At 38.1% G+C, this 21421-nt stretch overlaps 1 protein-coding gene and 1 pseudogene across 1 annotated transcript; one reads left to right on the top strand and one right to left on the bottom strand.

Annotated features, from left to right (window-relative positions):
- Positions 1 to 310: 310 nt before the first annotated feature.
- On the top strand, positions 311 to 2202 carry LOC147542671 (cytochrome P450 71A1-like). Its single transcript, XM_086638112.1, has 2 exons — positions 311 to 1325; positions 1433 to 2202. Exons 1-2 carry the CDS (start codon positions 369 to 371, stop codon positions 2042 to 2044), a joined length of 1569 nt encoding a protein of 522 aa, XP_086494238.1. The 5' UTR covers positions 311 to 368; the 3' UTR covers positions 2045 to 2202.
- Positions 2203 to 2784: 582 nt separating this feature from the next.
- On the bottom strand, positions 2785 to 3105 carry LOC147542670 (cytochrome P450 71A1 pseudogene; annotated as a pseudogene).
- Between the last annotated feature and the right edge of the window lie 18316 nt (positions 3106 to 21421).

The following is a 21421-nucleotide window of genomic DNA, read 5'->3' as shown; positions in this document are numbered from 1 at the left end:
CTAAATTTGTAGTTTAAGGGACTCATGGTGAGTTTATGAAAGTATGGGAAGTCATACCTCTTGAATTCACTTTGGGAGAGAAACCTTAAACCACCAATCTTGAGTATCAAGTCTCAACCTAAATAAAATAGTACTACAACTATTTTTTTCTAATTTTTAATAAGATTGAGATCACCTCAAGGCTCAAAATATCAATCTAAAAAAGATTATATTCTACATTTGGAATCAGTCAGGACATCATGTCAATGCACTAAGTAATAAATTATTGATCCAATGTTTTTATTAATAATGCAATTGTTCAACAATTGATAGGTTATAAACAAAGTCGTATAGAAACATAGACAAGAAATACTAATCTTGAGCTGAAAATGGATCCATCATCACTTCTTTTACATATGATGAAATGGATCCAGCTAATCCAACAAGAACTATTGTTGCACCCATTCTACTTTGCTCTTATTCTCATATTCTCTTTTCTTCTTTTGATTAAGCTCCATCATGGAGCTTCCATGGAGAAACTCAATCTACCACCTTCTCCACCCAAGCTTCCAATCATTGGAAACCTTCACCAGCTAGGTACACTGCTTCACCGGTCTCTCCGAGATTTGTCTGAGAAGCATGGGCCACTCATGCTCTTGTACTTTGGCCAGGTTCCCATGGTGATAGTTTCTTCCGCAGAAATAGCCGCAGAGATAACCATGAATCAAGATCTTATTTTCTCTAATAGGCCCTCTATGAAAGCTGCTAGAGTTTTGCTTTATGGATGCATCGACCTTGGTTTCGCACCCTATGGTGAGTACTTGAAGCAAATTCGGAAGATTTGTTTTCTTGAGCTCTTAAGTATTAAGAGAGTGCGATCTTTCAAGTATGTGAGAGAAGAAGGAGTTGCCAATATGATCGAGAGGATTACTCGTGCGTCTAGGAAGAATGAGCAAGTTAATTTAAGTGAAATATTCCCATGGCTTTCAAATACCATTGTCTCTAGATGTGCTTTTGGAGACAAGTATGAAGGAGGTCATGAGAACAGATTTGGTAAATTGTCAAAGGAGGTGATGAATCTATTTGGTACACTTAGTTTTGAGGACAACTTCCCAACATTTGGATGGATGGATGTTCTAACTGGATTAAATAGGAAGTTGAAGAAGACGTACCAAGAACTCGATACCTTCTTCGAAGAAGTAATCGACGAGCATCTCCAATCAACCCAGAACTTTCATAATGACCACGAAGAAGAAGGAGATAAAAAAGACTTGATAGACATTCTTCTTGAAGCTCAAAAGACAAACTCTAATCTCACCCGAGATGGCATCAAAGCAATCACAATGGTAAGCTAGCTACAACCTTATATACTCACTAACAATGAAATTTTTCGTATCTACAAAACTATGTGTGTGTGCATCTTTAATTTATTTGTCATTTTAAACATTATCAGAACATGTTTGTTGGTGGAACGGATACGACTTCAACAACAATGGAATGGACGATGGCCGAACTCATAAAGAACCCAAGAGTGATGAAGAAAGCACAAGAAGAAGTAAGAAGAGTTGTTGGAAACAAATCAAAAGTGGAAGAGGAAGACGTTAATCAGATGGACTACTTGAAATGCATTGTTAAAGAGAGCTTAAGACTACATGCTCCTCTACCAACCTTGGTTCCGAGAGTGACAACTAAGATTACCAAGATAAAAGGTTATGATATTCCTCCAAATACAAGAATTATGACAAATGCATGGGCTATTCAAAGGGATCCTAGATTATGGGAATATGCCGAAGAATTTCGTCCTGAAAGATTTATCGAAAACGCAATAGATTTTAAAAGCCAAGAGTCTCAGTTCATTCCTTTCGGATCAGGACGGAGGGGATGCCCAGGGGGGTCGTTCGGTCTTGCGATAGTAGAGATCACTCTTGCCAGTCTCTTGTACTGGTTTAACTGGGAACTTCCTAAAGGTGAAAACTTTGAAGAACTAAACATGACTGAAGGGTTTGGTCTTACTTGCAATAGGGAAAACCCTCTATATGTAGTTCCTGTCCTTCACCATGTCTGATGAACTGTTTGTTACAATCAGTCTTTGTGTCTCTGTCTCTCTCTGTACATCTTTTTAGTGGAGTGTCAAAACCAAAATAAAAACAGATTTGTTTATGTATTGATTTGTGAAATATGTTTGATAATGAATTTCAAATTTGTAATTTCTAAGATCGTAATTTGGTTACTATATATTTGATATATAGTAACCAAACAAGAAACTTTGATCTTCACCAGTTTGCCTAGGTTACTTGTCTGATCTTTGCATTTCTCTATCTTTTTTTCCATTTGATTTATCATTCCTTCACTAAGGAGTTTCTGCACCATCCCTCTTTCTATATGTTTTTAGTTAAAAGTGAAGAGGATTAGGATTCTTAAAAGCCGATCCGTATTTGATATACCCAGAAAAGTGGGGCGTTACATAATAAGAGTAAAAGAGGTATTCAAGTCAAATATTCCTACCCAAGAAATTCAAAGGAAATATTCTCATATATATCGCCAAAATTATTTCTATATTTACGTTATTTGTTTCCATCCATTGTAATTCTCTTTTAGTATAAATAAATATGGAGGTATATGATTTTCCTCAACCAAAACCTAAATCTTTCACTTTAAATTACACGAAATATATATAGTTCAGGAAAACCCAATGATTGAGCTAAAAGCTCATTATTATGGTAAAGAAACATACAGACTAAGAATTTGTGCCACTAGAATGCACATACAAAGTGTGTGCACCAAATTTGATTTTGAAACAGTTCATCAAGCAGAGTGAAAGGTTGGAATTACATAGAGAGGGTTTTTCTTATTGACACTAAGACCAAAGGCTTCACACATGTCTAAATCCTCATAGTTTTCACCGGCAGGCAGTTCCCAATTGAATGAGTGCAAGAGGTTGGCAAGAGTAAGCTCCACAACAGCAATACCAAACGATATCCCCGGGCACCCTCTCCGTCCTGATCCAAAGGGAATCAATTGAAACTCTTGGCCTTTAAAATCGACTGGGTTCTCAATAAATCTTTCCGGACGAAATTCTTCTGCATATTCCCATACTTTGGGATCCCTTTGAATTGCCCCATGCATTGATGTAGACTCTTGTGTTTGAAGGAATATCGTAACCTTTTATCTTTGTGCTTGTAAGAGGCGGTTTCATCAATGAGGCGGTTTCATCAAATTGGTAGGCGGTTTGGTGAAGGTCGGTGGAATTGGCATCCCATTCCACCGACTCCAATTTTGAGTCCAAATTGGACTCAAAATTTGGAAACCCTTCCATATATATATATATATATGGGGTATTGAGAGCCTATCATCATCAACCAACACAAGCAACAACAACTCTTCTTTAGAGAGCTAGAGAGAGAGCAAGAGTGAGAGAAATTTTTCATAGTTTTTGAGCGGTGTTAAATTTCTCGGTCGTCGAAGATTTAGTATAGAAGGTTAATTTCTATACGGTACCATCTTGGGACGAACTTGCGGGTTGTGTGAGTCGTCTTCATCTATCCTTCAATAAAGATTTCTTGTTCGCCCGAGGACGTAGGCTTTAAAGCCGAACCTCGTTAAATTCTGTTCGCATATTTGATTTTGACTTAGCTTTTCGATTCATCTTCATAATCGGATCAATTTCTAGGATAGGTTCGATAGCTTCCGCGACTTTTAGTTTTAACAATTGGTACCAGAGCCTTGTTGAGATTGAACGAAGAGAAGATGGGATCGAGAAGTGGTACGGTCAAATCAGGGAAATATGAGATAGAGAAGTTCAATGGGAAAAACGATTTTTCTTATTGGCGGATGCAGATGAAGAATATGCTAATCTCGCAGAAATTACACAAGATGTTGACGGGAAAGAAACCAGAAGATATGTCAGATGAGGATTGGGAAGAGTTAGATCTCGAAGCACGGGCTACCATTATGTTGTGTCTTGAGAGGGACGTGGCGTTCCTAGTAGACGAAGAAACAACGGCGGCGGGTGTGTGGTTAAAACTAGAAATCAGTTTCATGACGAAAACTTTAACGAATCGGGTCTACTTAAAATCCAAATTATTCACATGTAGAATGGAAGAGGGTTCTTCTATTCAAGAATATGTGAATAGGTTTGACAGGATTATCTCAGATTTGAAGGATATTGATGTTAAGGTTGAGGATGAGGACCAAGCCCTCATATTGTTACTTTCATTGCCTAAATCCTATGAGAACCTTGTTCAAACTTTGATGCTTGTTGGTGATAGTCTAAGCATGGAAGATACGAGAAATTCGCTATTAGCGGATGACCTTCGTAAGGTTGCTACTAGCAGTATGGCGTCGGGTGGAGTAGACAAAGAACAAGCACAAGGGTTGTTTGTAACGAGGGGGAGGAGTAATGAAAGGGGAAAGGAAAAGGGCGGGAAATCTAGATCCAAATCTAGAGGCTCTTTCAAGAAAACGTGCTTTAGTTGTGGTGAGCTTGGACACTTTAAAGCGGCTTGTCCAAAGAGAAAGTTGAAGCAAAAGAACGAAGGCTACAAGGAGAAACAAGAGATGCAAGAGGCGGGATATGTGTCAGAAGAGGCGGACGAATGTTTCTCGGTGACAGAGGTGTCTGAGAAGATCTTCGATAAGTGGATGCTTGATTCAGGGGCGTCACACCATATGTGTCCAAATAGGGAGTGGTTTACTACCTATAGGAGTATAGATGGTGGTACAGTTATACTGGGTGATGATAGTATATGTAAAACTGTGGGACTCGGAACAATACGGATCAAGATGCACGATGGAGTGGTGAGAACATTGACGGACGTAAGACACATACCCGATTTGCGAAAAAATCTAATTTCCCTTGGTGTGTTGGAGCGGAACGGCTGTAAGATAATTATAGAGAATGGCTCCATAAAAGTCGTTAAGGGTTCTTTGGTGGTAATGAGAGGTACTCGTTACGGTAATTTATACAAACTTTTGGGGACAACAATTACGGGAGATGTAGCAGTAGGAATCAGTGGAAGGGATCCAACGGCTAGTACGAGGCTTTGGCATATGCGCCTTGGGCATATGTCAGAAAAGGGTCTATCTCTGATGTGCGGGAAAGGCTTGTTGAAGGACATGAAGAAGCCTTGCATGGAGTTTTGTGAGCATTGTGTGTTCGGGAAGGCACACAGGGTGACGTCCTCTACAAGCAAGCACAGGAGCAAAGAGGTATTAGACTACGTACACACCGATGTCTGGGACCGGCAAAGTTACCTTCCAAGGATGGTTCCAGGTATTTTGTTACGTTCGTTGATGATCATTCGAGATTTGTCTGGCTTTATTTTCTGAAGCATAAGAATGAGGTATTCAACACGTTCCTGGTGTGGAAAGCAATGGTTGAGAACAAAACTGGTCGAAAGCTGAAGACGTTAAGGTCGGATAATGGGACCGAGTACACGGATGGGGCATTCAAGGAGTTTTGTAATCAGGAAGGCATTGTGAGGCACTGGACAGTAGTAAACACACCTCAGCAGAATGGAGTCGCAGAGAGATTAAACCGTACACTACTTGAGAAGGCTAGATGTATGCGCTCCAATTCGGGACTAGGCGTAGAATGGTGGGCAGAATCTGTTGCTACAACTTGTTATATTGTGAACAGGTCTCCACATTCTTCTTTAGATGGCGGCATACCTTACGAGGTGTGGTCAGGTGAACATGCAGATTATGGGAGACTTAAGGTTTTCGGTTGTACGGCCTATTACCATGTTAAAGGTAACAAACTTGACAATAGAGCAAAGAAGGTAATTTTCTTAGGATATGCTACAGGAGTCAAGGGTTATCGGCTATGGTGTACGGAAGATAAGAAGTTTGTAATCAGCAGAGATGTGGTGTTTGATGAGTCATCTATTGTAGCTATGGCGAAAGCTACGGTGCCTAATTGTGGTGATGTTGGGTCTACTAAAGCTCAAGTAGTGGAAGTAGAAGCCGAAGACCAACGGGTTTCTAGGAATCATGATCAGGTGGAGCATCAGGATAAAACTCAGGATGAGGAAATTGATGAACCCGATCATGAGGAGGTTCAAGCGGAAGGTACACAAGTTTTACAACAACAACAGCAGGATGTTTCGGTACACACTAGGCCGAAACGGTTATATAAGCCGGTACAGAGGTTAGGGTCAGACTTAGGCATTACGGGCAGGCAAATGTGGTTGAATATGCACTCTCGGTGGAAGACGACGAGCCGGTCACCTTCAAACAAGCTATTACCGCGGAGGAAAGAGAGAGTTGGTTGGTTGCTATACAAGAAGAGATGGAGTCTCTCCACAAAAACAAGACATGGGAGGTTGTCCCATTGCCCGAAGGTAAGTCTGTTATTGGTTGTAAATGGGTGTACAAGAAGAAAGAGGATTCTTCCGAGATCAAGGGTACAAGGTATAAGGCAAGACTAGTGGCCAAGGGTTATGCACAGAAAGAAGGGGTCGACTACAATGAGATTTTCTCACCGGTCGTGAAACATACTTCTATTCGGGTGCTATTGAGTATTGTTGCTCACAGGGATCTTGAGCTGGAACAACTCGATGTTAAAACAGCCTTCTTGCACGGAGATTTGGAAGAAGAAATTTATATGGTTCAACCTGAGGGATACAAGGTTGAGGGTAAAGAAAATCAAGTATGTCGTTTGAGGAAGTCTGAAACAATCCCCTCGCCAATGGTACAAACGATTTGATTTTTTCATGCTAAAGCATGGTTTTCGCAGAAGTGACTATGATTGTTGTGTATACATCAAGAAGCTTCGCGAAGGTGACTTTATTTATCTCCTTTTATATGTGGATGACATGCTTATTGCTTCTAAAAGCATGGTGGAGATAGATAAGTTGAAATCTCAACTCAGTCAAGAGTTTGAGATGAAAGACATGGGCGCTGCAAAGAAAATACTGGGAATGGAGATTAAGAGAGAGCGATCAAGTAAGAAACTATACTTGAATCAGAAAGGTTACATCGAACGAGTAGTTTCTCGATTCGGGATGCAAAATGCGAAGGCGGTGTCAACACCTTTGGCACCACGCTTCAGGCTCTCGGAAAGACAATCTCCCGCTACTACGGTGGAGAAGGATCATATGGATCGTGTACCGTATGCTAGTGCAGTTGGCAGTTTGATGTACGCTATGGTGTGTACTCGTCCAGATATTTCACAGGCGGTCAGTGTGGTTAGCAGGTTTATGGCAAATCCGGGGAAGACACATTGGGAAGCTGTGAAGTGGGTCTTGAGGTACTTGAAGGGTACTATTTGAAGGAGTTGAAGGAGATGTCCTTCGACCAAGGTGACAATGCGAACAATTTGTCGGATAGGACAATTGATGTGGAAGATCATCAAGTCCGATTGATTTAGGGATCGTAGAGTTGTAGCTAGAGACCAACTACGATCGTCGAATTACGAAGTAATTCGCGGCTAACTTCGATCGAATCCTACAACGGGTTACACATAAGAGTGACAAATTGATCTAGGATATGACTAGTGGGAGTGAGATATAATCATGGGAGTGTCCCATAAACATATCTCATAGGCCTAAAAAGGAATTAGGCAAAGATAGTACAAAAGGGCCAAAAACAGGGTTTTTTGGGCCTAGACCGGTTCGGGTACTTCTAGGACTCGGATTGGGCTTAATTTTGGAGGGTTAGTTGCTGATATAATAAAAATTATATCTGCCAATTTTCGTGGTGTTTGGGCACCTCCTCCTTAGGGAATTGAGAAAATACCAATAGTTGCTATTTTCGACTATTTCCCTAAATCTTATTCTAAAGGGTGTTTTAGGAAACCTAAAAGGAGGTGGATTCTTATTAGGGTTCTATATAAACACTCTTAGGGCAGAGAATAAGGTGTGGAATTTCTCTCTAAGCTTTCTTACTCTACCACATCAAGTAGAGAGGAGAAAGTGAGCTAATTCCCATTAACTATCTATCTAGTCAAGAAGAAAGGAGTTCTTCTTTTCCAACCACCATTGGTGTGCTAGCTATACAACAAGGTGGGAGATCAAATTTGTTTTCTCGTATCCCAAGTAGAGGAGCTACACTTGAAGCTCTTGGTCTTCTCATTAGGGGTGAACATTGGGTATCCGAACCGCCCAATCCAAACCGATCCAAACGGTTTTGGCGGTTCGGTAACCGATCCAAAGGTGTTATGGACTGGCTCGGGTATTTAAACCCCAAACCCGAGGGCGTCGGATCGGTGTATGGATATGGGTTTCGGATAACCGAGGTAACCGATCCGAACCGTCCCACGACCCATCAAACAAAAAAACCCAGAAATGAGAAACCCTAACTCCCATCAAACCAAAATCGAAAAATCTCAAAATCCTTTCGCCCTCTCTCTCCTCGAACTCGAAGGCTCGAACAGACGAAGTGACGAACTCTCGCCTTCTCTCCCTCAAAATCGGATCATCTCTCTTCCATTAAACTCAACTACTCAAGCTAGTAAGCTACCAGTCCACCATCTCTCTTCCACCGAACTCTCTCAAGCGAAGGATTAAGGTAAGAAAAATCTAGGGTTTATTTTTGAAAGTTCTTTAGTTAGTTTCATTTAATGATTTAAGGTGATTAAAGTCATTAAATTTGTAGTTTAAACCTCCCTCTCTCTACAAAATCAGGAGGTAAGAAAAATCTAGGGTTTCATTTAATTTTTTTCTTTATATTGCTAAATTTAAATGATTTGATTAAGATCATCTATGTTAATTAGTTAATTACTAATACATATATATGAATGATTTGATTAAGATCTGCATGTGTTATTATCTAATTATCTCCTAGAATTCATGATAGTGATTAAATTAATTAGTCAATTCTATATATATAGATATATTCATCTATGTTAATTGACTCCATTATTAGAAGTTTCTATAAGATTTTGTAATTGTAATTGAGGAGAACCCAAATGCCAACCTTGAAAATAAGCAGCAATTTCAAACCCTAATAGTACAATAGATAACCATAGAAATACTTTTATGAAGAAATAGAACCTCTTCTTCACTGTTTGGTTCTCGGTGCTACCGATCTCGTTGCCGAAATCTGAATCTGTTCTACCGGAATCAACTCGACGTTTAACAGCACTAATCAGATTGAACATCAATGGAGCAATAGATGTTAAACAACCAGCTGCTTTATGAGCTTTGAGAAGAAGAACCCAAGTTAGTTGTTTAGCATTTTTTCCTCTACCTTTATCAACTCCTGAAATCAAACCATTATCAGAACTAGTTTCTACTTCAAGCATAGACCAATTAGGGTTTTCCATTTTTACAACAACAGGAGTTCCTTTTTGAGTATCATTTGACCACCAATCAGGAGTTCCTTCTTGAGGTTTCCTTGTGATTTTATTTTGTAAAAACTAAAGGATCAATATCAGTTTTTGTAAGGAATTTTCAAAGAACATACTAACAAAATCTTATAGAAACTTCTAATAATGGAGTTAATTAACATAGATGAATATTTATCACTTCGAATTATTTAATGCTTATGTGGTCAGTCTTTTATAATTATTTAATGCTTTCCTTTTATCTTTCTTTCAGGTTTAATGTGGTTTTGAATATTTATCACTTCGAATTGTTAGTATGGCTACCGCTTCCTCGTCTGCATCAGTTACGGTAATTATCTTTCTCACTTATCTTTTATCTTTATAATGTGGTGTTAAACTTGTTTATATTCCTTAATTATTCATCTCTTTAAGACTTGGTTTCTTCTTCATTTTCAGATGGGACATGCAGCTCCGTCATCATCGGAGCCTACAGATCTCATTCATGATCCTCCAACACCTATGGAGCAAAACGATGAAATTGGAGGGACAACCCAATCTGCGGCAACCTTGACTCAAAGTCAAGGAACTACCCCTTCTGGTAAGAAAAAACCTGTTAGACCTCCTTCTGAAGCTTGGACTCACTTTACCAAAATAGGAAGAGATAAAGCTAAGTGCAATTATTGTGGCGCACAATATGCATGTGACTCGAAAAAAAATGGAACATCTAATTTGAAAAGTCACATAGCATACAAGTGTAAGAAGTATCCCGGTAGAGAGACAAATCAAAAAAGTTTGTCTTTCGAAAAAGTTAAGGGTGAAGGAGGGAAACTAAGTACCACTACTTTTAGTGCAGAGGCTTGTCGTAGAGCATTAGCCAGAATGATTGTGAAAGACGAATTACCATTTAGTCACGTTGAAGGTGAAGGTTTTAGAGATTATAGTTACGTTCTTGAGAGTAGGTTTACTGTCCCATCTCGTATCACAGTTGCACGTGATGTCTTGTCCATGTATCTGGAGGAGATGAATGTTTTAAAGACATTCTTAATATCATCTGGTCAAAGAGTGTGTCTTACTACAGATACATGGACTTCTGTGCAAAATCTTAATTATATGTGTCTTACTGCTCATTTCATTGATAGTGAATGGAAATATCATAAGAAAATCTTGAATTTTTGTCAAGTTTTGAGCCACAAGGGAGAAATGATTGGTAAAGCAGTAGAATCTTGTCTACTTAGATGGGGAATTGACAAAGTGTTCACAATTACCGTTGATAATGCTAGCTCTAATGATTTGGCTGTGGCACATTTGTCAAAAACTGTAAACAATTGGAAGGGGTCGATAATGGGGGGTCTCTTTATGCACATGAGATGTTGTGCCCATATATTAAACCTTGTTGTTACTGCTGGGCTCAAGGAGTATGGGCCATCAATTGACAAAATTCGAAATATGGTGAGATATGTTAGGGCTTCTCCTGCGAGATTGCACAAGTTCAAAAAATGTGTTGAAAGAGAGAAAATAACTGCGAAGAAAAACTTGTGTCTAGATGTTACTACTAGATGGAACTCTACTTATCTAATGTTAGAGAGTGCAGTCCCATTTCAGAGAGCTTTTAAGAGATTAGAGCAACAAGATAAAACGTTTGCCCGTGAGTGTAGTGAAGGTGAGAAGAAAGGGGTTCCTACAGATGAGGATTGGGAAGTAGCTCGTGCTTTTATTAAATTCTTGAAAGTTTTTTATGATGCAACTTTGAAATTTTCTGGATCTTTACATGTTACATCTGATTCGTTTATTTGGCAATTATGCATGATTCATACTCAAATAAGATTTTGGTCAGAAAATAAGGATCCATTTTTGAGGGCAGTAGCAAATAATATGAGAGAGAAGTATAACAAATACTGGGACTATGGTAAGATTAACCCGATTCTTTTTATTGCTACATTACTTGATCCACGACAAAAGGAAACAGGCCTACGATATCGTTTGGAATTGCTTTCCTTTTCTGATGAGCAGATATGTGCTTTAACATCAAAGGTAATGAAAACTTTAGAAGAATTATACGATGAATATAAGTTACTTTACCTTGGTGCCAATGAAGGTGTTAGTGAAACCGTACATCAAGTTGAAAATAGAAATGATGATAAAGAGGTTGATATTGAATCACTACTTGCAGCTGGATTTGAGAAGCGTGTTAAGGAAAGTGATAGTGTAGAATACAAAACTGAAATTGATAAGTATTTGATGGAAGGATGTGAGAGTCGATCGGAGTCTCAGTTCGATATCTTAGCTTGGTGGAAGATTAATTCTACAAAATTTAGAGTTTTATCATGTATTGCAAGAGATGTTTTAGCTGTTCCAGTCTCTACCGTTGCTTCTGAATCAGCATTTAGCACGGGTGGACGAATCCTCGATCCATTTCGAAGTAGTTTGTCACCAAGAACAGTAGAAGCATTGATTTGCACACAGAATTGGATACGAGTTGGTTCAGGGATTGATCTTCGTGCTTCCATGGATGAGATTGAAGAACTTGAGTCTGGTAATGTGATATTTGATATTCTTTTGTATTTGTAGTTTTATTTCTTTTAAGTTTTAGCTATATTATTCTCTAAAACGTTGATATTATTTGGGTTGCAGGTGTCTTGGGTAATGTGGATGATCTTGAATTTGATGATGATCTATGAGTTTGAAGAACTTGAATCAGGCAACTTCACAATCTTCTCAAGTTCTCATTTATTTTATGAATTTGTGTCATTTTGGTTCTTAGTTTTATTTACATTGCAACCTCGTTCTTTATTTTTGTATTTGTGTTTTAATCTTTTTGGTTCTTAGTCATATTTGAATTGCAATATAATGTCTTTTGTGTTTGTTTATATTGTAGCTTAATGAATGTGGAATGGAGATAGCGTTCTTAGTACGAGGAACGGAGGAAGGAAAGGATCTGGAGGGATTTAGCAATCTACGACTCTACGTTTTGAACTTATGTTTATAACTTTCTTTTATCACTTAATGAGTTATTGTTGAGAATGTGACTTGATGATTGTCATTTAATGTTGAATACTTTACGTTTTGAACTTGTAGTTGCAGCAGGTTTATGTCGAAATTAGAAATTGTAGCAGGCTTGTGTCGGAAAATGAAAACTAGGTGCTGCAGGTTTATGTCTGAAAAATCAAAAATAAGGTGTATTAAAATTGCAGGTGGTGGTTCGGTTATCCGACCGAACCAAACCGCTCATACAGTGTTCGGTTGGATAACCAAACCGAACCACAGACGGATTGGCTCGGCCATTGCTTTTCGGAAACCGCTACTTCTGGTTCGGTCTATGGATGGCTTCAAAATTTCGGTTATCCAACCGATGAACAGCCCTACTTCTCATAAGCAATTGGAAAGGTTCGAGGGAAAACTAGCGAACAAGGTATTTATCTTTCTAGTTTTAATTAATGATTATCATAGGTTTATGCATGTGATCCTGGGAATACTAGTGTAGATATTAGATGTCTTAATTCCGCTATAAACACTAGTAGAAGGGTGTAAAACCCAACAGTGGCGTCAGAGCCTCTTGCAATTAGCCTATCTTATCTAAGTTTTGGACCAATTCCATGCTTTCCTAGATAGATTATTGTGTCAAAAGATTTCAAAATTTGTTCTTGAAAAGAGTTTCAAAACCTAAATTTTGATCCAAATTGGTTTGATTAAAAGAGTTGTTTTAAGTTTTTGGAAACTTGTGAAAAACAAAATTTGGAAATTTAGAATTGTTCTAAAAGAATTTGAAATATTTAGAAGTGTTTCAAATTTTGGAAAAAGCAATTTAAAATTGCAACACAAAAAAAAAAAAAAAAAAGGGGGAGACTATTGAGTTTTTTAGAAACTCAATAGGTCCGGCCAGGAAGCTTCCTGGCCGGACCAGTAGCCTGGAGGACGCGTCTGGTAGACGCGTCCCAGATTACTGTTGGATGCGTCTGAGGACGCGTCCAGCTGCTCCAGGTCGCGTCTTCCAGACGCGTCCAGTAGCTACTACCAGACGCGTCTTGGAGACGCGTCTGGGGTCCTGGGTGTCTCGGACTAAGTCCGAGACACCTAGTGCTGGTCCGGTCCAGCACCAGATGCGTCTAGGACGCATCTGGTGCTTGGACTAGCGTCCTGGCTCCGGCCAGGACGAGATCAGGCCTATTGGCCTCGGCTCGGACATGCCGGCCCTATGGGCCGTGCCATATCCGGACCTTGTCCAAGCCCTTTTGTGGGCTTGGGCCGGGACTTGTCTAAGACTTGTCCCGGGTCTTTTCAAGGCTTTTCGGACCACGAAAAGGGACCACTATTCGAGTGGGAGTTTTATCCAAATTTTCTCCCAAAATTCCAATCCAAATATTTCCGAAATTAACCCGGGCCATTCAAGGCCCAAACGGAATTTCTCTTTAAAATCAAATTTTAAAATCAAACCAAGACACACCATTAGTCTAATCTTTTGATGTAGACTTAAGGTGCGTACATGACATACGGATGTCGACAAAAGTATCTCCCGGATATACATGCATATATAATTGATAGCCTTGAAATATATTATATGATTGCATGTGATGTGAATGCGGAAACTAGTATGGCCATAGAATTTATTTCTTATTCTTGTTTTGAGCACGGATGGGTGCATGTTTTGTAATAATTTTAATTTCAAGTTTACACGATCTGCGAATCGTTTGAGTCTTGTAATTAGAGTTTAGGGTTTATGAGTCCATTGATGAAACTCAAGGAAGAAATCCAAAGGCGAGTGGGAGAAATCAATGGAGGTTCAAAGACGGAGATCTAGACGAACTAAAAGGCGAAACAAGAAGCAAACCAAAGGAGATTAGATCTTCTAGGTTAGGGGCCATACTAGGATCCATATGTGCTTGATTTACTTTCTCGCGCGCATTTACTTACTTATTTACGCTTTATGTCGTGGATGTTAGTTAGGCTAATTAGTTCACTAAAACGAACGCCAGACTAGCGTAAAAGTCCCTAAAAGTAATTTTGAGTACAGTGCCTATCCAAATTAAGACACTCCTTGCACCCTTGTTCGAGGAAGGTGGGTCGGCCTTCGCAGAATACCTCCTCTACCTTGAGACATTGCGGGTAGGCCTATAGAAGAGGCCTTCATGTCTAAATGGTTCTACTCAACGAGATCAGCAAGAGGACACAATATCCATGGACACAATATATGAACAATCAAATATGTTATGTGGACAACAAGTCTATGTGGAAATGAAAAGATTAGAAATCTTATATAGACAACAATTTTAAAGGGGACATTTCTCTAATATAATTTACTCATCCTCTAAAAATTAGAATTTTTTATTTTAAGGCTTCCCTCTTTATTTCTTCCCAAAACCTCAGGCAACCAGAGGCGGAGGTACAGGTCGGCTCAGAAGGGCTACAGGCCGTGTGTTCCCACCTATAACTCTAAATTTATTGAGCTTTTTGACTAGAAGTCATTAGCATCTCACATGGGTAGGCTTGTGAACTATTATCATTAGGTTGGGAGTTCGAGTCCCTGTGGTCTCTTCTTTTCCTCTCACACTTTCATACCATATTTTAAAAAAAAATTAGTAAGATATTTATTAGTAGTTAGTATTAAACACAAATGATGTCTATTTATACAAGATATAGATATAGATCTAATGATACTCTAATTCTGTAGTTTGGGTAAAAAGTTTATACTTTGTTTAAGATATTGTTTCAGTAACTTTTCCCAAATATATACTTGAGCTGGTACTATGATTGTGATCGTTTATATATGTTTTTTATATGATATTTTTCAGGTGCATGAATTTTTATAGCTTTTAAATTCAATAGGTATTGTATAGAAATTAAAAAAAAACTTGTAAACATTTGTTATAAATTCAGCCCGCTCGTATTCTGATTTCTAACTCTGTCCATGTAGGTAACACCTTACTATTCTTCTTCATCATCAACGGATGATGCACAAAATGTCCAGACGTTGACTAACGTATGAAGAGTCAACATCAGACCTAAAGTCCATCGAGTCAACCCGGCGTAAGGTAGCAGGTCAGTTGAACCCTTGACGATCCGTCACGTACTCCCCTAACTGGGAGGTCGGCTAGAGGAAACCAGTCTTGTAACGCCCTTGGCATGAACAAATCAGCCCTGGGGTCTCTAAAGGAATGAGGGGGATCCACGTAGGTTCGGTCGATGCCTTAAGCTCAGAACTGGGAAGGCAAAGCGCACCAGCAATCTACCGACTTAATCTCAGAATCTCCACGGAGATTTCAGTCGGCTATTGATCTTTAAGTGTTTAAGCAAGTGTGGACTTCACGCGTCCAAGGGAAGAAACTTTTCCCCACAGATCTATCACATCGCCAGGATATCTACGAAAGATCCTTGAACTTAAGAACTTTCATCTATCGTGGATGTGAGATAAACACAAAAGGAAAACTTCCCTCCACGGCAATCACCGCCGCCTCTTAAGCCTATAAAAGGCCCCCAAATCGTCCTTCAAAGGACACGATCTCAAATCCCTAGAAGATCACAGTTAACTCTGAGTTCTCATAACTCGCTCCCAAAAGGATCAATCAATACTTATTCTTTTACTGTAAAGAGCACCCTGACTGGCTTGAACGTCGGAGCGGTTTTCGAACCCTTTGCAGGTTTTTCCCCCTTTGGGAACAGACGAACATGAGCAATAAGCAGGAGCAAAGAGTAGGAACAAGGAGCAGGGAGTAGGAGCAAGGAGCGAGGAGTAGGAGAAGAGAACCAGAGATGGAAGCAGGAACACCCTACGGGATCTAACTTAACATAACTGAACATTCAACTTAACGGAGGCTCTCATGCATCAACTCCCTGTTTCATGTTGATATAACGGAAAACCATTTTTTGACATCAGCATTTGGCGCTAGAAGGAGGGCATCTCTCCAGTAAAATCATCAGTCCGTTAACCCGAACTCTTTTCATTACTTTTTCAAAATTGAACGTTTCTTCAGGACCCTCAGGCAAACATGTCTTCAGATAAGCACACTCCACGCGGATCCCAAAATAAGATACCCAACGCAGTTGATCTCATGACCCCAATTGAATAGCTTAAGGGACTGCGAACGAGGAAACGAAGAGGTAAAGCGATTACAAGAAAGCCTCCATAAGGCCGAAACAATCAAGAAATACGCTTATAATTTTGTGGCAAACTACAAAAAAATTACTTATAATTTCGTGGGGACATCCCAGAAATATAATAAGTTTTCATATGTATTCCACGAAAATTAGGTTACTGTTCTTTCACCACGAATTCATTCATATAATCTAATCCCAACTACAAAAAAGGAAACTCAACAAAAATTAGGATTTTACTTCATCAACATCAGTAATTACTATTTCAAAAATCCCGAAAAGCTTCTTTAACATCTAGGGTTTGAGAAATAAAAGAGAGAGAAAATGAAGGTTGTTGTTTACTTGTGGTAACCGTGAAAGACGAAGAACGCCAATTAATTAGATTTTATATATTTAATTTATTGTATTTATTATCCACATAAGATATTTGATTGTCCATATATTGTCAACTTCAGAAAAACCCTAAAACGACAAATTGCTAATTACTGTTACGTTTTCATTAAATTTGCGAAATTATCGTCAACTTTATATTCCAATGAAACAATCAAAATGTATCATTCACTTATCCTATAGTTTTCTTCTTCGTATTATCAATGTAGCACGTCACTTCCCAATTAAGACATGTTACCTTAATTATAGAAGTGTAATAATTAATTGTGTTTTTTTTTTAGTTAAACCAGAATTTCATTCATAAGTAAGAAATAAATCCAGAACATTACATGGTTTGAGAACTCCTTTAAGTACAACAAGAAAGTTACATAAGTAAATTACAACACAGAACTTACAAACGTGATTGTTGATATATACTCTAAAGAGATTATATTGCATTTATGAAATACAAAAATATTAAAACAATTAGAAGTTGAACAGAGAATTTGATTGGTATCATATCTTATATTGATTAGTTTTTTAGCACGTTTAGTTTCAAATAAATACATATAATTATTTCATTATTGTATTTAATGGAAAGTCATACATCCAAGTTATGAAATATTACAATATTGTCATCAGCAGTTGACTTCAAATAAACTTTATTTCTCGTATACATCTAAAAATAGCTAGGACAGTTGGAAACTATTAGCCAGCTATTGCTCGGAAAAGTCTCTCACATGATATTGATTGCTGGTCTTAAGAGCATCTTGAATGGAACACTCTAAGAAAAACTTTAAAAACTCTAAAAATCGAAGTTATCTTATGCAATGTTACAGGAAGTTAGGTAGAAGTTTCATCTTTCAACCATCCAGAAGGACTCTCAAGATCAAATTTCATATCATTCTCAAGAAAAGCTGCCAGGTGCTTTCTCCCTAACTTTCTCTCTCTCTCTGTCTAAGAGAAATAACCGTTTCCTCTCTTCTCTCTATCTCTTAAACTACGTTTCAGATCTTGGTGTTTTCTGGAGGAGGGATCCCTCCTTCGGATTTTTCTTTTTGTTGTTTATATTATATCTAAAATATGATCTTGGAGTGTAGGGTTTAGAGAGAGATTTTATGAAATCAAATCTTATTCCACACAGTTCTTCTTATTGATTCTTCCTCTTCCCCTTGTTCTTCTCTCTCTAACATGGATCACATATTTATTTCCTAAAGTTATAAAAATTAAATTCGATGAAGGATTTAATCCATTTGTTGGTGATTTTATATGTTTAAGGAATGGAAGTATGGATAAAGATGTCAGTGAGAAAAGAACATTTAATATTGCCGATTTCTACGATGAACAATTCAAGAAGATTGAAGATGAAATTACAAATCAAGAGAAAAGAACTACCAAGATTTCACTTTTAATAGTTTAGTATTATTGTTGTAATTTTATTTTTGTCGACCTTTAGGGTCTTTAATTCTTGATCTATAAGATCTTATTGTCTGTCTCTAGTCAATTATTTTCCCTTCATGAGGCACTTTACATTTCAATGTATGTAACTCTCATGAAGTTTTCAGAGGAGATGAATAAGAATTCTACCATGTACTTTGTGATGTTCATGGATGAATGAAAGTATGGTTTTGATCAAAAAGAAGAAAAGTTGCCAGACTTACAAGCTACAAAATGAAGAATGCTCTACAAATCGAAGTTATCTTATGCAATTCCTCAGTTCTGTTATTTTATTTTTCTACTTTGCTTATTATAATTTTGTTTTTCTACTTGGTTTATTGTAATAGACTCTTTATTTTATTGCATTGCCTTTCAACAAAAAGAAAAACTCTAAAATCCTAGTAAAAAAAAAAGGAGTAAAAAACAAAGTATTATATAGGTTAGAATTTTAGAGTGTCACTTGGAGAGTCTCAAGAAGACACTCTAATTTTAGAGTATCTCTCTTGAGAGTCTCTATATTAAATGTCTCCGCGTAATCACGGAGTGTCAATTAGAATGTCTGTAAAGTTATAGAACTTGAATGTTTTAATGAACCAAAAACAAGGTGAGAACGAGAGAGAGAGAGATGCAAACCGAGGAAGAGAGGGATATTAAAATACAATTAACTTTGCTTGTATTCATAGTGGTTACAATGTGAGTATATATAGTAATACATGAGTTCTAAATCTAATACAATTAGAACCGTAATACAACTAATTAGAAGTCTGATGGGCCTTGAAAGTTTCGCTAAAAGGTCTACACCCGCAAGTGCACGGGTGTCAAGTTGTAATTTTCCGGTAAGACTGGGGTCGATCCGCGGAGACTTAGTAAACTTGATTTCTAACCTTAAAACTATTATGATTTCAAAAGAAGATTGATGGTAAGATGATCCGAAAAGAGATGGATAAAAAAAAATAGCAAATAACTTAGTACTAAGAAAAAGGGAGAACCTAGGGTTTTCGATTTCATCCACGTAACCATCCTACAGATGATATACTTGTCTTAGTCAACTAAATTCTTTATTTTACTCGGATTTTATCACATGAATGGTCTAAAATCCGGAGGATGTTATCATTAAAACCAATAAGAACTTAAAATATATGATTATTCGATCTAGGAATTTCTCGACTCACATACAAAACATATCTATAACATAATTATCGTGGACTTCATCTAAACCTTAGATAGGATGGTTAGTTACTCATGGAAAATAAGATTAAATCAATAAAATGTGAAGAATAAAAGATAAATAAGGAGACAGAAACATAACTTTTCTCACTCAGAACTATTTTCACTGTGAACGCCAAACACTCCCCTGGAGAAAATGATTTTCCTGCAATGTGGGAAAATTATTTTCCAGTGAGAAATTCGAGCCAAACAGGGTCTTCTTCCTCCTTAGGCAACTCCTCTATCTTCACTGTTTTGTTCTTTCTTGCTTTTCTTCTTTAACCAAATAAATAGATAACCATTGATTCTCTGTTTTTAACAGAGAGAAAGATGAGATGAAGAGAAAACAATCTTGATAAAATGAAATTGCTTAGAACATAATAGAACTCTCTGTTATATCTCTCACTACAAATCTCTCTTCTCACTCTCTGTCTTCTCTATCTCTTTCTCCGGCGAAGGGGAGAGCCTCTTTGCCGGAGCTCGTCTAGTTCAAAACCAGATTCGTCTGATTTTGAAATCAGATTCGTGTTTGGTTTCAAACCCGACTAGCTCTGGTTTCGAAATAAGATGAGCCCAGATCTTGGCTCCGGCGAAGGCCTCTTCGCCGGAGATAGAGAGACAAGACAAGAAAGAAAGAAAGGAGAAAAAAAGGAAAGATAAGAGAGAATAAGTGTCGTCGGAAATGGTGGAAGTGTCGCCAGAATTTGTGATAAAAGTCGTCGGAAATGGTGATAGTGGGAAAGGAAGAAGGGGGAAGAAGCTAACAATTATAAGGGTTTGGGTTTGGAGGGAACAATAAGTTTAAAACTACTTTTGCTTCCACCCATAACTTTACACCTCGGAAAATTTCTTTGTTTCCACCCATAAATTTACACCTCGGAAATTTTTTTCCCCATTACACCGACCAATACTTTTTAGGCTTCAATATTTATTATTGGGTTACATAGTGTTGGATTATTGTTGCTAGTGTGAGGTTGGTAGGCCGAGGGGTCAATAAGCATAAGCCTACCAAGCCTACCAAATTTGATTCGCCTATACCTACACTTTCTTCCTTGACCTAGAAAGTATTTTTTGGCCACCGTCTTGGGGGAATCAAAATAGTTTTCGGGGTGTGAAGACTTTGTCAAAAAATTGGTCAACTTTACCAGTATATTTTCTTATTGTTAGGGGGGGAACAAATTTGTTGACCATCTCTTCTCTATTTCGGCAAGGGTCACCATAATCCGGCCACCACCATCATCACTTAAATTTGGCCACCACCATTATCATTTGCTTCTCTCTCTCTCTCTCTTCTCTATTTATCGCTCTCACTATATCTCGTTTTCTCTCTCATCTCTCTCATTGTATCTCGGTTTCTCTTATCAACAAACCCTAATACTCGGTCTCACTCTCATTCTCCCTAAACTCTCTCTTTGTCGCAGTTTCAGAATTTGTGGTCGGGGTCAGCCCACGAAACTCTCGAAGAGGGTTTGGTGAAATCCTCCTCGAGGTCTTGTTCCGGCGAAGGAAAAGTTTTCCCTTCACCGAAACTGTGTATGCGAGAGAGGGGGGGGGACTGTGAGATTGAGAGAGACAAACTATAAGAGAGAGAGAGAGAGGAGAGGAGGAATAAACAAAAAGAGAAAAGTGTGGTGGTGGTGATTGTGGCCGGAGGTGGTGGCCGAAGTTGGTGGCCGGAGTTGGTGGTCGGAGTTGGCGGTCGGAGTTGAAGATGATGATGAAGAAGAAATGTTTTGTTTCCTTTTGAATTTTGTTTCCCCGGCAAATCTCTAAAATTTCACACATTCCTTTCAAAAAATTTCACCCCACTATTTTTATTTCCCCAAAGCGCTGACTTTTTTTTTTTTTTTGTTGAAATTGACCTAGAAGTTATATCTTAAAATACTAAATGTTTGTTTGATATAACTACACATGTTTGTTTTTTTCCTTTTTTGGCTGACGCGGAGCACTTTTATCTTTCAAATTTAACAAGTAGAGCACGTTTATCTCTGACACTGATAACTTTCTCGTCATCTAACTTAATTGGAGACTACCTAAACATTATATTCTTAATTACGAGATAACTTTTTTTCATGTGAG

The sequence above is a fragment of the Eschscholzia californica genome, unplaced genomic scaffold, assembly GCF_041429995.1.
Source record: "Eschscholzia californica isolate CP2 unplaced genomic scaffold, dmEscCali1.0.p SCAF_4, whole genome shotgun sequence".
Taxonomy (NCBI): Eukaryota; Viridiplantae; Streptophyta; class Magnoliopsida; order Ranunculales; family Papaveraceae; genus Eschscholzia; species Eschscholzia californica.
This window is presented reverse-complemented; position numbering and strand designations above follow the sequence as displayed.